Source organism: Capsicum annuum, chromosome 9 (assembly GCF_002878395.1).
Source record: "Capsicum annuum cultivar UCD-10X-F1 chromosome 9, UCD10Xv1.1, whole genome shotgun sequence".
NCBI classification, from domain to species: domain Eukaryota; kingdom Viridiplantae; phylum Streptophyta; class Magnoliopsida; order Solanales; family Solanaceae; genus Capsicum; species Capsicum annuum.
This window is the reverse complement of record NC_061119.1, coordinates 190,618,003-190,630,519: the sequence shown is the minus strand read 5'-3', so window position 1 is coordinate 190,630,519 and position 12,517 is coordinate 190,618,003. Positions and strand designations below refer to the sequence as shown.

The 12,517-nt window shown below is 35.3% G+C and overlaps 2 protein-coding genes across 4 annotated transcripts; both read left to right on the top strand.

Annotated features, from left to right (window-relative positions):
- The first annotated feature begins 344 nt into the window (after nucleotides 1–344).
- Nucleotides 345–4,894, top strand: LOC107842309. Of its 3 annotated transcripts, none has more exons than XM_016686075.2 (2): nucleotides 345–677; nucleotides 1,758–2,245. In XM_016686075.2, exons 1-2 carry the CDS (start codon nucleotides 464–466, stop codon nucleotides 1,931–1,933), a joined length of 390 nt encoding a protein of 129 aa, XP_016541561.2. In that variant the 5' UTR covers nucleotides 345–463; the 3' UTR covers nucleotides 1,934–2,245. The 3 variants fall into 3 exon arrangements, with proteins under 3 accessions (XP_016541561.2, XP_047253084.1, XP_047253085.1); XM_047397128.1 differs by lacking the exon at nucleotides 1,758–2,245 and adding an exon at nucleotides 4,576–4,642 and having other exon boundaries at nucleotides 346–677; XM_047397129.1 differs by lacking the exons at nucleotides 345–677; nucleotides 1,758–2,245 and adding exons at nucleotides 2,837–3,787; nucleotides 4,576–4,894.
- A 2,478-nt stretch (nucleotides 4,895–7,372) lies between these two features.
- Nucleotides 7,373–8,944, top strand: LOC124887161 (seed biotin-containing protein SBP65-like). Its single transcript, XM_047396349.1, has 5 exons — nucleotides 7,373–7,380; nucleotides 7,465–7,609; nucleotides 7,660–7,708; nucleotides 8,386–8,484; nucleotides 8,574–8,944. The coding sequence occupies exons 1-5, from the start codon at nucleotides 7,373–7,375 to the stop codon at nucleotides 8,942–8,944; spliced, it is 672 nt and encodes a 223-aa protein (XP_047252305.1).
- The last annotated feature ends 3,573 nt before the right edge of the window (nucleotides 8,945–12,517 follow it).

The window sequence follows — 12,517 nt, the reverse complement described above, 5'->3', positions numbered from 1 at the left end:
TTGGTGTGGTCTGATTTATCATGTCTTTAATCACATTATGGATGTCTCTAATCACATTATGGATAACGATACCCAAGACTATTGCTATAAATTCTTTTTTTCATTCGCAATAAAAGGTGATCCCGATTTTGTTACTCTTAAATTAATTTGTTTCATGACACATTGATAAATATTCAGTTATCCATAATAGCATAGCATGAAGACACGTAAGTATTCAATACCTGACTCATCCAGTTTGTCTATACTCCTCCTTCACCACGTGTAATGAAAATTACTAGTACCATCAGACCATATTCGGTTGCTAACTTGTCATGCAGTTCCCTCTATATTTTTTTTAAAATTTTTTTCTCTGTTCTATATATACATCATCTTAATTTCTTTCGCTAAGTTATTGATCTCATTCGAATATTTCAAATAGCTTCAACAATACAAGACAAAAAGCGAAGTGAAATTAGTAACAACAATGGCTTCAGAGCAAGCAAGAAAAAAAAATGTTCATCGTGTTATTCCTGTAACAAGTGTTGACCAAGCAAGCCAAAAGGAAAAATTTGATCCTCACCCAGCTGTTAAAGTTGGAGGGATCGAGTTTTCCAGTGGTGGGGGAATGCAACAAGCTGAACAAAAGGAGAAAGATAGGGACTTACAAAGGGATAAACAGTCTTCCCATGTTGATCAAGGTACGCAAAAGTGAATAACTTTAAAATTAGTGAAAACATTACTCCCTGATCTCAATTTATGTTGTGAGGTAGTTTATGTGAGGTAGTTAAGAAAAAGATTTTGAAGTTAAATGGGTATTTTAAAGTTAATTTTTTATTAAATATAATAATAAATGGGAGTACTCTTTTGTCCAAATGATGTGGTTCGAATTTCGAATTCAAATAGTTATACTTTTGGTTGTGAATTCGGATAATACAAAAAGTTTTTAAGTTTACTAACCACTTATAAAAAGTAAACGAATTCATAATTCAAAATATTGAAATGATGTATTAAAAAATTACGATATAGGAAAGTTTTTTTTGAATCTATTGGGACGGAGGGCGTTTGTTTCGTAATTGAAGGTTGTAATAAAAGTCAGTTAATTGTAGCCATTTCACCTACGTAGTCATTCAACTATTGTAATTTTCTTATAAAAAATCATTTAATTACTATCACTTCACTTGCAAAGTAGCGATAGCTATGAAAATATGCTTAAATTGGTTCGGCCTAATTTATAGCTGAAATAATCATAGTTGGGTAACTTTTCTGTTTTTCCATCTATTTTTCGCTACTTCTAGTACTCTTGATACGAGTGATTTTTCGAGATTAATGTGACTTTTGGGCTTCTACTTACAGTACTCTTGATACTCACTACACTAAAAGAAATGCCAAAAGAAATTATAAGAGATGATACACAAAGTACCCCAGACTATACCCAAAGTGCTCCGACACACCTAACTTTTCGGGGTCCTATTATCGTTAAACTCATCTTTTTGTTCTCCTTTTGTGTCGACTTTCCCAAGTCACAAAAGGAACACACAGAAAAAAGGAACACAAAGAATAAAGATATTCTGCTATTTGGCAGACAGTCGTCTCAACAAAAAATGAGCACAAAACTAGGGGCTAATAGGGTAATAGATCCACGTAAAGTTTGTGTATCATTGCAACTTTCTCCAGCCGGGTATAAGTTCAGCGGTACTTGTGTCTTCATCTCAAATTATAGCCTTGAGCCCTTGATTAGATGAAAACTCAATTTTTCGGTTCACCTCCTAATTTTTCAGGAATTAGAGGAGAGGGGCCAGGAGATATAAAATTTGCATCACATGGCCAAGAACAAGAAGGTCCAGTATCAAAGCTAAACACTAAAATGCAAAATCAAGTAGGTGAAGAAGGAAGAGTTCATGGCTGTTGGAACCTTGAAGTTTTGATGAATGACAATATAAATGAAACAAGTTGATATACGTGTTCCACTGATCCGACAAGTTCAAGAGTGCAGTCTACGGTATAAATAATTAAAAATCAGAATGAATTAAATTAGTGCAACTGGAAACTTCAACTTACTGATCACGTGGGGAATAGAACAAGTTGAATTTGATTCAAACACTTGATGATAAGGGAAATCAAGTTGAGTTGAAAAAAGAGTCCTATGTGAAGAAGCAGTTTCACTTCTGAGCATATCCTTAAGAGTCCTATGTGTAGAAGGAGAAAGATTCTGAAAATTGAAGAGTTCTATGCAAAACATACAATTTGAAGGACACTTTAGAGAGTTGAAATTGAAGAATGAGTCTCACTTGAAGTAGAACTCTATGCAATGGGAGTTATGATTGAAGGGGGAGTTTGAAATAAAGAATGACTCTTTGAAGAGTTGTGCTTAAATAGAAGATGCATCAGTTAGAATAAACTCACACACTTACAAAACAGAAAAGCACAATCGACAGATTGACTTCACGAAGTGCTACTCAATCACTGAAGAAACACATTGAAGAACCTGGTCCTAACTATAGAATCCATCTAAGAGTTTTAGCGTTGATTTTTAGAGTTGTTCATTGTGTTTGAACTATCGATGTAATATTAGTTTTAGTGTGTTATAAACTGAACTAGGAGCTAGTCTTCGAGTTGGGGAAAACTCAGAGACTTTGGGAACACATACCTTGGGAGGTGTGTGTGTAGTTAGAAATTAGAGTTTATAATTCCTAGTCGTTGAGTTAAAGGAATTAGAGTTTATAATTCCTATTTATTGGTTACAAGAGTTTTGTAATCAGTCGTTGTTGAGGCTCAGAGTTATTTAGTGAAGTTAAGGTTAAATCCTATAGAGGTGCAGGTTGTAGATTTTTACACCTTTTTGAGCTGGGTGGTTTCCACGTAAAAATCGATGTGTTCTTTACTTTTTGTTTTATTGCTTTCTTGGAACACGTCAGGCAACCCGTTTCATCAATAGAAAACTCTTACGTTTAAGCCACTGATCAGTAGGGCACGTACTCTAACAAGTGGTATCAAAGAGGGTTGTCTTAAAAAGGGTTAGGACCTAAGACAAAGATCAATATGATTTATTACGCACCACCTACTGGTCATAGTGAAGGTCAATCCATTATTCGACCTCCACTGTTAGATAGGTCTCACTTCATTTGATGGAAATCTAGGATGAAGACATTTTTTCAAAGTGTAGATTATGAATTATGGGACAGAATTATTGATGGACCAACAATTCCCATGAAGACAGTGGATGGAGAACAAGTGAAAAAAGTAAGGAGTGAATTCACTGCGAAAGATGTTGTTGCACTACAAAAGAATGCAAAAGCCAAAAACATTCTTATTTGTAGTATTGGTCCAGTCGAGTACAATAGAGTGTCTAATTGTAACATGCTAAAAAAATCTGGGATGCATTGGTGAATGCACATTAAGGCACTAGCCAAGTGAGAAAATTTAAAATTGCATTACTTTTCACTGAATATGAGGCTTTCAAAATGGAAAAAAATGAGTCACTACAAGAAATAATAACTAGGTTAACTTGTTAGTAAATGGGTTATCATCTCTAGGAAAGGTTTTATTTACTGAGGAACAGGTAGAGAAGGTCTTGAGAGTCCTACCAAAGTCTAAGTGGAATGTCAAAGTTACAGTTATAAGAGAAGCTAAGGATCTCACTAGAATGTCCCTTGATGAGTTAGTTGGTAATTTGAAGACCTATGAGATGGACATAGAAGATCTAAATAGGGCATTTGAAAGTGATGAAGAAGATGATGAAGAACATGATGAAACTTATCTCATGGCTATTGGAGATTCAGACATGGAAGAAGATGATGGAAAATCTGAGGTAAGTATTCTTGAACTCAAAGAGAAGTTGCATTTATTTTCTAAAAATAAAATTATTTCCTTAACGAGTGCTATAATTGATAATTTCCAAGAATTAAATTCTAATAGGCATGAGTTATTCAATAATTTTGTAAGTCTCAAGTTTGATTTTATTGATCTAGAAACTTGTAAGAACACTGTTGAAAAGGAAACCTGCACTCTTAAGGAACAGGTTAGTAAACTTGATTCATCAAACCCGACCCTCAAATCTGAAATCTTGAAACTGACTCTTTCTGAAAAAGGAAAAAAGGCCAAAAGTGAGGAACAAGAAAAAATTGGGTCAGAATTGACTAAGATTAAACATGACTACTTTTGTGAAAAAGAAAAGATTAGTCAATTGAGTCAAGAAGTTTCTAAATTAAAACTTGATCTTGAAAAAGCTAATAGATGGACACATTCTTGAAGAATTGTTAATAAGTTAGGTTAAAGAACTCACAATGAAAAGGCTGGGTTGGGCTTTTATAAAAGTTCTAATGCTATTGAAGATCTGTGTTATATTTGTGGTAATCAGGGGTATCCAACCACTGAATTTTCAGTTGCATAAAAAAGAAAATCAAGAAGCATAACCCTAGCAAAAAAATCTGATTCCATGTTTGCACAAGCTAATAAGAAGGTCAAATCTGGTCAGAGAAACAGGTCACATAACCTGTTGCCTCGATGGGCTAGAAGGAACCTCATATATTTTTTTCTCATAAGAAAGGACCCAGGCTTGTCTCGGTTCCTAAAGTTAACCCCTAATTTGTTTTCCAGGTGAGAGTGAAAGGAGGCGAGCAAAATTTGTTCATGGATAAAGCTTATTCAAGGTATATAACTGGAAGCAAATAAAGTTTCTTTCACTCACCACAATTAAAGGGGGAATGGATATTTTGGAAATGGCAAAAAAAGGATGACAATGAAACTGATGAGCATGCACAGGAACATATTGTACCACCTGGTTCTACTATTATACAGACTGAGGGGCATATTAACAGGGGAACAGCAAATCAAGAAATTGATGCATCAATAACACCAACACAAGTTGATGATAATTTTGTTGGTAATTCATAAGAATTGGTGTTATCACAAGAATCTTGAGATTTCTCATGGGAATCAATGGCTTGAGACTATGATTTTCAAATGAAAGTAATTTCACTCTTGAGGGCTATAAAAATGTTGACAATGTGGGTTATTTAAATAACCGAAGAAGCACCAAAGGCACTAAGTAGAGAGCATTTTGAAAGGAATGTTATTCGATTTAGTCTTGCACATTTAGTTGTGTGTCCTAATTTTAGATTTTTGACTCTTCTAACCTAATTTTGTATTAGATTGTGCAGAAAATAGGTACAAGCAAGAAATTATGACCACAAAGTTCTTCTTATCAGGTATGCTCTACACTGACATAAGCATAGGCTGTCTAAGTTGAAATAATTGAGCACACTTGTTCCATTCCTCACAATTCATCCCCCCTTGTCCTATGATGACGAATTGGTTGACCCAAATTTTCTTGGACTCTCTCCAAATGATTGTGCATAACTGAGTTAATCCTACACCAGAATTTCTCTTCTCTCTCAATCAAAATTTCAGTTTTGTACCATGGATTTACCAATCTTGATCATCAATCACATGCAGCATATGGTAATCCATAGCTTGATCATCAATCACATCCAGCATATGATTTTGAATAATGAAAAGGGACATGCTCTCTATCTTTTAGTTCCTAATTAGATTAGATCTTTTAGGATTTTTCAGTCTAAGTTTAGGTTTGACTTTTTAAACAACAATGGATGTTTTTAAACAGATGAATCTTGCTGCTCTACCTGGTTCAATAAGGAGGGCTAAAACTCATTGCCAAAAAAATGATAAGAAAGAGATTTAGCTGAGATAAATTCTGAACTAGAAGCTGCACTGACAGTCATGAAGTGGAATAAATGGTCCTTCAGGCTAGAATCATGACTTTGAAGCTTAACCTTGATTGAGAAAGGAATGAAAATATTGAAGTCATTCGTCAATTGACACAGTTGATAAAACTTGCTCCACCTTCCTCATCATCTCTTCACTATTCATATCCTTAGTCATGTCCCACTTTTATACCATATTTTTTTTTTATTAATGCTCAGTTATTTTGCTTTGTTCAGTACTAGCTTAGGTTTAATGTGGAACATGCTCTGCAGTTAAATGGAATGGTTATCTTTGCTAAATTGACTCATATTTTTGCTCTCTTTAATACATTACTACGTTGGCTAAAGTCTTTGTCTGATTGTTTTGGTGATAGCCCAGTGGCTATGAATAGCATAACAAATCACTTTGGCTAGTATATTATTGCATTGAAATGGTTTCCGATGATGCCAAAAGGGGGAAGATAAGAGGGTTGTGCAATGTTTATAACTCATTGACTAACTTGTTTCATTTTAGTGTTTTATACTTTAGTGCCTACAGGTGAAAATGTTTGAATGCACAAATACAAGAGGTTTGTCATCATCAAAAATGGAAAATTTGTTGGAACCTTGAAGTTTTGATGAATGACAATATGAATGAAACAAGTTGATATACGTGTTCCACTGATCCGGAAAGTTCAAGAGTAAAGTCTATGAGATAAATAATTAAAAATCAGAATGAATTAAATCAGTGCAACTAGAAACTTTAGCTTACTATCACATGGGGAATAAAACAAGTTGAATTTGATTCAAATAGTTGATGATAAGGGAAAATAAGTTGAATCGAAAAAGGAGTCCTATGTGAAGAAGGAGTTTCACTTCTGAGCATATCCTTAAGAGTCCTATGTGTAGAAGGAGAAAGATTCTGAAAATGGTAGAAGTTTATGCAAAACGTACAATTTGAAGGACTCTTTGGAGAGTTGGAATTGAAGCAGTCTCACTTGAAGTAGAACTTTATGCAACGAGAGTTATGATTGAAGAGGGAATTTGAAATAAAGAATGACTCTTTGAAGAGTTGTGCTTAAATAGAAGATGCATCAGTCAGAATAAATTCACGCACTTACAAAGCAGAAAAGCACAATTGATAGATTGACTTCACGAAGTGCTATTCAATCACTGAAGAAATATATTGAAGAACCTGATCCTAAATATAGAATCCATCTAAGAGTTTTAGCATTGATTTTTAGAGTTGTTAATTGTGTTTGAACTATTGATGTAATATTAGTTTCAGTGTGTTATGAACTGAACTAGGAGCTAGTCTTTGAGTTGAGGGAAACTCAGAGACTTTGGGAACGCATACCTTAGGAGGTGTGTATGTAGTTAGGAATTAGAGTTTATAATTCCTAGTCGTTGAGTTAAAGGAATTAGAGTTTATAATTCCTATTTGTTGGTTACAAGAGTTTTATAATCAGTCGTTGTTGAGGCTCAGAGTTATTTAGTGAAGTTGAGGTTAAATCCTGTAGAGGTGCAGGTCGTATTTTTTATACTTTTTTGAGCTGGGTGGTTTCCACGTAAAAAATCGTCGTGTTCTTTACTTTCTGTTTTACTGCTTCCTGGGAACGTCAGGCAACCCATTTCATCGATAGGAAACTCTTACGTTAAAGTCACTGATCAGTAGGGCACGTACTCTAACAATGGCGGAGTTCATCCTCAATTAACTGGTAACAAGGGAAGAAAAGGGCCATCTCCGGGAAAAACATCACAACTGGTAGAAACTGCTCAACAGAAATCAACAGAAATCAAATGAAACCTTGCGAGTAGCTGAAAATGGCTACAAAAAGGCCAAGGAATCCGGGGCGTCTGCTTGCATGATGCAAAAGAACCGGCTAGTCATGGACTTGGTGCAGCAGGTTGTTATGCCACGGCAAAAGGTGCATAAGCTAAAGATACTGTTGGTCATGGTGTTAGAAATGGATCTCAGTATGTTGCTGATAAGGCTGGAGCTGCCAAGGTCACTGCCCTTCAGGCAGGTCCGTAGTATTTTCCGTCCAGGAACATAGATATTTGGGAAAAATCACTAAATTTTTCAATAAATGTTAAAATTTGAATTTATTTCCAAAATAAAATCAATTTACAGTACTAATTATGACTTAAAGTTAATTAATCAAGTTTAACTTCATACCTGTCTTTGCTATGCTGCAACAAACTCCCTCTGTCCTAAATTTTCCAATTTGATTTTTCATTATACTTGTCTCTTTCATTAATTAAGAAGAAATAATTTTAATTTTTCTTTTGTCATATTTTATTCCATTAATTACTTTTTCTTTAAATTAAAATGTAAACATTAGGGTTTACTATGGTAAACTAGCTATGTTATTAATTATTTTTCTTAACCAATGTTTTATTTCAATTTGGGACGGGTAATTTGAGACGGAGGGAGTACTAACTAGTGGGCGTTTAGACATGAATTGTTGATACTTGATAGTATTTGATGTTTATGGTGCAACATGCTAAGTAGTTGGCGTTTGGACATGAATTTGTTGATGTTTAATGTTTGAGTTGAAATTAAATGTCTTCGCTTAAAAAATGTGAAATTATTAGAATTATCGCGAGGACATTTTTTTACATGAAAGTGGTAAGGACGAGTTTTACAAGTTTTAACGGTGAAAGCAAAAAAATTGTAGAACGATGCCCTTTCAAAGTGCAGGTGCACAAGCCAAAGACGCGGTTGTTCATGGAATTCTGATTGGATCTGAATATGTTGTGGACAAGGCTGGAGTTGCGAAGGACACTACTCTCGAGAAAGGTCAGCAAGTTTATGGTGCAACTAAAGATACCCTTTTGAGTGCAGGACAAACTACGGCGCAATCAGCACGAAGCGCAAAAATGCAACAGGCTATGTTGGGCAGAAAGGTGTCGAGGCAAAAGACGCGACTATTGGAACAGGAAAGAATGAAGTAGGCTATGTCGGGCAGAAAGGCGTCGAGGATAAAGACGCGACCCTAGAAGTAGGGAAAAGCGCAGTAGGGTATGCAGGGGAAGCAGCTAGGACCGCGAAGGATATGGCTGAAGTGGGTGCATTAGGTGATGCACATTATACAGCAAAAGGAGCAGCTGCGGCTACAAAAGCCTCAGCTGGTGCTGTTTCTAGTGCTGCAGGGTATGCCGGGGACAAGGTGGTCGCAGCAAAGGATGCTGTTGCGGGTGCTGGAAAGAGTGCTCTGGGGTATGCAAGGACAAATTGGCTGCTGCAAAAGATTATGTAGTTTCAGCAGAAGAAGGTATAGCTGATTATGCAGGTAAAAAGAAAGCAGAAGCTGAGAGACAACTGCAAGGTAATCCCAAGGTAAAGATTAGGATACTTCCCATCTCTTTTTTTTTCGGCTCAAATTACCACCCATTTTATATATTCAAAAGTTTATTAAGCTAGTTCCACCCTGTGCAAAATAAGACTAGAATACATGCATAGTAATGAGTTCAGAATACATGTTTTTGGCAATCTAGTACCTCAATTGTTTCCGCTCTTCATTTTTTCTACATGAACTGCTGCCATGTGTGTATTAAAATATACCCCTCAAGTTTGTTGGAAACAATATAGTTGAGGTGGTATGTTTTAACAGATAGATGGTGGTGACCATTTAGGTTAAGAAAGGGGGCAAGGGCCGAACTGTTGGCTCGGGATGCAACGAGCGATAGTTTAGATGTATTTTTGATTACTAACAGTTTTTGATCATTATTATTATTTTTAATGCGTTAAAACTGAATTCTTTGTTAAATATGTTCAGAGAGAAAGCGGACGCGGAGTTACTAGCGGAGAAAAGCAAGGAACTGAAGAAGGAGATTAGAGCAAGCGAGTGCAGCAACAGCAGGGAGGCGGAGGTGGTGGGGTGCTACAAGCAATTGGTGAAACTATATGTTAAGAATTCGTGCCCTACTGATTATCTTATTTTCGCCTAACTGTTGCCTATTGATGGAACGGGTTGCCTGACGTGTTCCACGGAAGCAGTAAAACATAAAGTAAAGAACACAGTGGATTTGTACGTGGAAAACACCCGGCTCAAAAGGTGTAAAAAACCACGACTTGCACCTTCACAGGATTTAACCCCAACTTCAGTAAATAACTCTGAGCCTCAACAACAACTGATTACAAAACTCTTGTAACCAACAAATAGGAATTATAAACTCTAATACCTATAACTCAACAACTAAGAATTATAAACTCTAATTCCTAACTACACACACCTCCCAAGGTATGCGTTTTCAAAGTCTTTGAGTTTTCCCAACTCGAAGACTAGCTCCTAGTTCAGTTTATAACACATCGAAACTAATATTACATCAATAGTTCAAACACAATGAATAACTCTAAAAATCAATGCTAAAACTCTTAGCTGGATTCTGTACTGAGGACCAGGTTCTTCAACGTGTTTCTTCAGTAATTGAGTAGCACTTCGTAAAGTCAATCTGTCGATTGTGCTTTTCTGCTTTTTAAGTGCGTGAATTATTCTGATAGTTGCAACTTCTATTTAAGCACAGCTCTCGAAAGAGTCATTCTTTATTTCAAACTCTTCCTCTAATCAAAACTCTCATTGCATAGAGTTTTACTTCAAGTGAGACTCTTTCTTCAATTCCAACTCTTGTCTCCTTGGTATTGTAGTCAAATTTCAATTCTTTAAATTAGCACATATTAATTTATCAGAATCTTTCTCCTCCCACACATAGGACTCTTCAAGATATACTCAGAAGTGAAACTCCTTCTTTATGTAGGACTTCTTTTTTCAACTCAACTTGCTTTTCCTTATCATCAAGTGTTTGAATCAAATTCAACTTGTTCTATTCCCTATATGATCAGTAAGTTGAAGTTTCCAGTTGCATTGAATTAACTCATATCAACTTGTTTCATTCATATTGTCATTCATTAAAACTTTAAGGTTCCAACAAATTTCCCTTTTTTGATGATGACAAACCTCTTGTCTTTGTGCATCCAAATATCTTTCCCTGTAGGCACTAAAGTATAAAAACACTAGAATGAAACAAGTTAGTCAATGGGTTATAAACATTACACAACTTTCTTATCTTCCCCCTTTTGTCATCATCGAGAAATCATTTCAATGCAATAATATACTAGCCAAAGTAATTTGTTATGCTATTCATAGCCACTGGGGCTATCACCAAAATAATTAGACTAAGACTTTAGCCAACCTAATAATGTATTAAAGAGAGCAAAAATATGAGTCAATTTAGTAAAGATAACCATTCCATTTAACTAACAGAGAATGTTCCACATTAACCTAAGCTAGAATTGAACAATGCAAAAAAATTGAGCATTAAAAAATACGATATAAAAGTGGGACATGGCTAAGGATACAAATAGTGAGGAATTGATGAGGAAGGTGGAACAGGTGATATCAACTGTGTCAATTGATGAATGACTTCAACATTTTCATCCATTTATCAATCAAGGTCAAGCTTTAAAGTCATGATCCTAGCCTTAAAGACCTCTTATTCCACTTTATGACTGTCTTATATAGCTTCTAGTTCAGAATTTTTTTTTCAAATGAATCTTAGCCCTCCTTATTGAAACAGGTAGAGCAACATGATTCATCTGTTCAAGAACATCTATTTTTTTTATAAGTCAAACCTAATTTAGGACTGAGAAGCCCAAAAAAATTACTAATTAGGAACTAAAAGGGAAAGCATATCCCTATTCATTCTTCAGAAACATATGCTGCATGTGATTGATGATCAAGCTTGGCTAATCCATGGTACACAACAGATATTTTGGTTAAGAAAGAATAAGGAATTTCTGGTATAGGATTAACACACTTGTGCCCACCCATTTGGAGAGAATCAAGAAAGTTTGGTCAGCAATTCATTAGCTTTATTAGACAATGAGAGGATGAAGTGTGTGGAATTGAATAGGTATGCTCAACTGTTTCAACTTAGACAGCCTATGCTTATGTCAGTGTAGAACATACCTGATAAGAAGAATTTTGTGGTCATAATTGCTTGTTTGTACCTATTTTTCTGCACAATCTAATACAAAATTAGGTTAGAAAAGTCAAAGATCTGGAATTGGGACACATAACTAAATGTGCAAGACTGAATAGAATAACTTTTTAGCTAATAAAATTAAAAAAATGATTATTCTAGTCAAACATTGAGGGGAGTTCATGCAATTTTAATCATCCCCAAGTCTAACCTATTCCTTTCAAAATGCTCTCCACTTAGTGCCTTTGGTGCTTACATAGTCAACATTTTTATAGCCCTCAAGCATGAAATTGCTTTCCTTTGGATACCATAGTCTCAAGTCATTGATTTCCATGGGATATCTCAAGATTTTTTTGACAACACCAATTCTTATAAACTACCAACAAAATTACTAGCAACTTGTGTTGGTTTAATTGATGCATCCATTTCTTTATTTGTTGTTTTCTCTGTCAACATGCCCCCAGTTTGTACAACAGTTGGATCAAGTAGTACAACATGTTCCTATGCATGCTCATCAGTTTTATTGTCATCCTCTTTTTTTCATTTTTTTTCAAAATCTCCCTTGCATCCCCCTTACACGAGCACTACAAATCTTGCCATCTTTCAAATGATCCATTTCCCTTTTAAATGTGGTGAGTGAAAGAAACTTTATTTTCTTCTAGTCTTATGCCTTAAGTAAGCTTTATTTATGCACAAATTTTACTTGCCTCTTTTTACTCTCACCTGCAAAACAAATTAGAGGTTAACTTTAGGTACCCAGACAAGCTTGGATCCTTTCTTATGAGTAAATGGACAAATTAGATTTCTTCTAGCCCAGGAAACAGGTTGCGTGACCTGTTTCTCTGACTAGG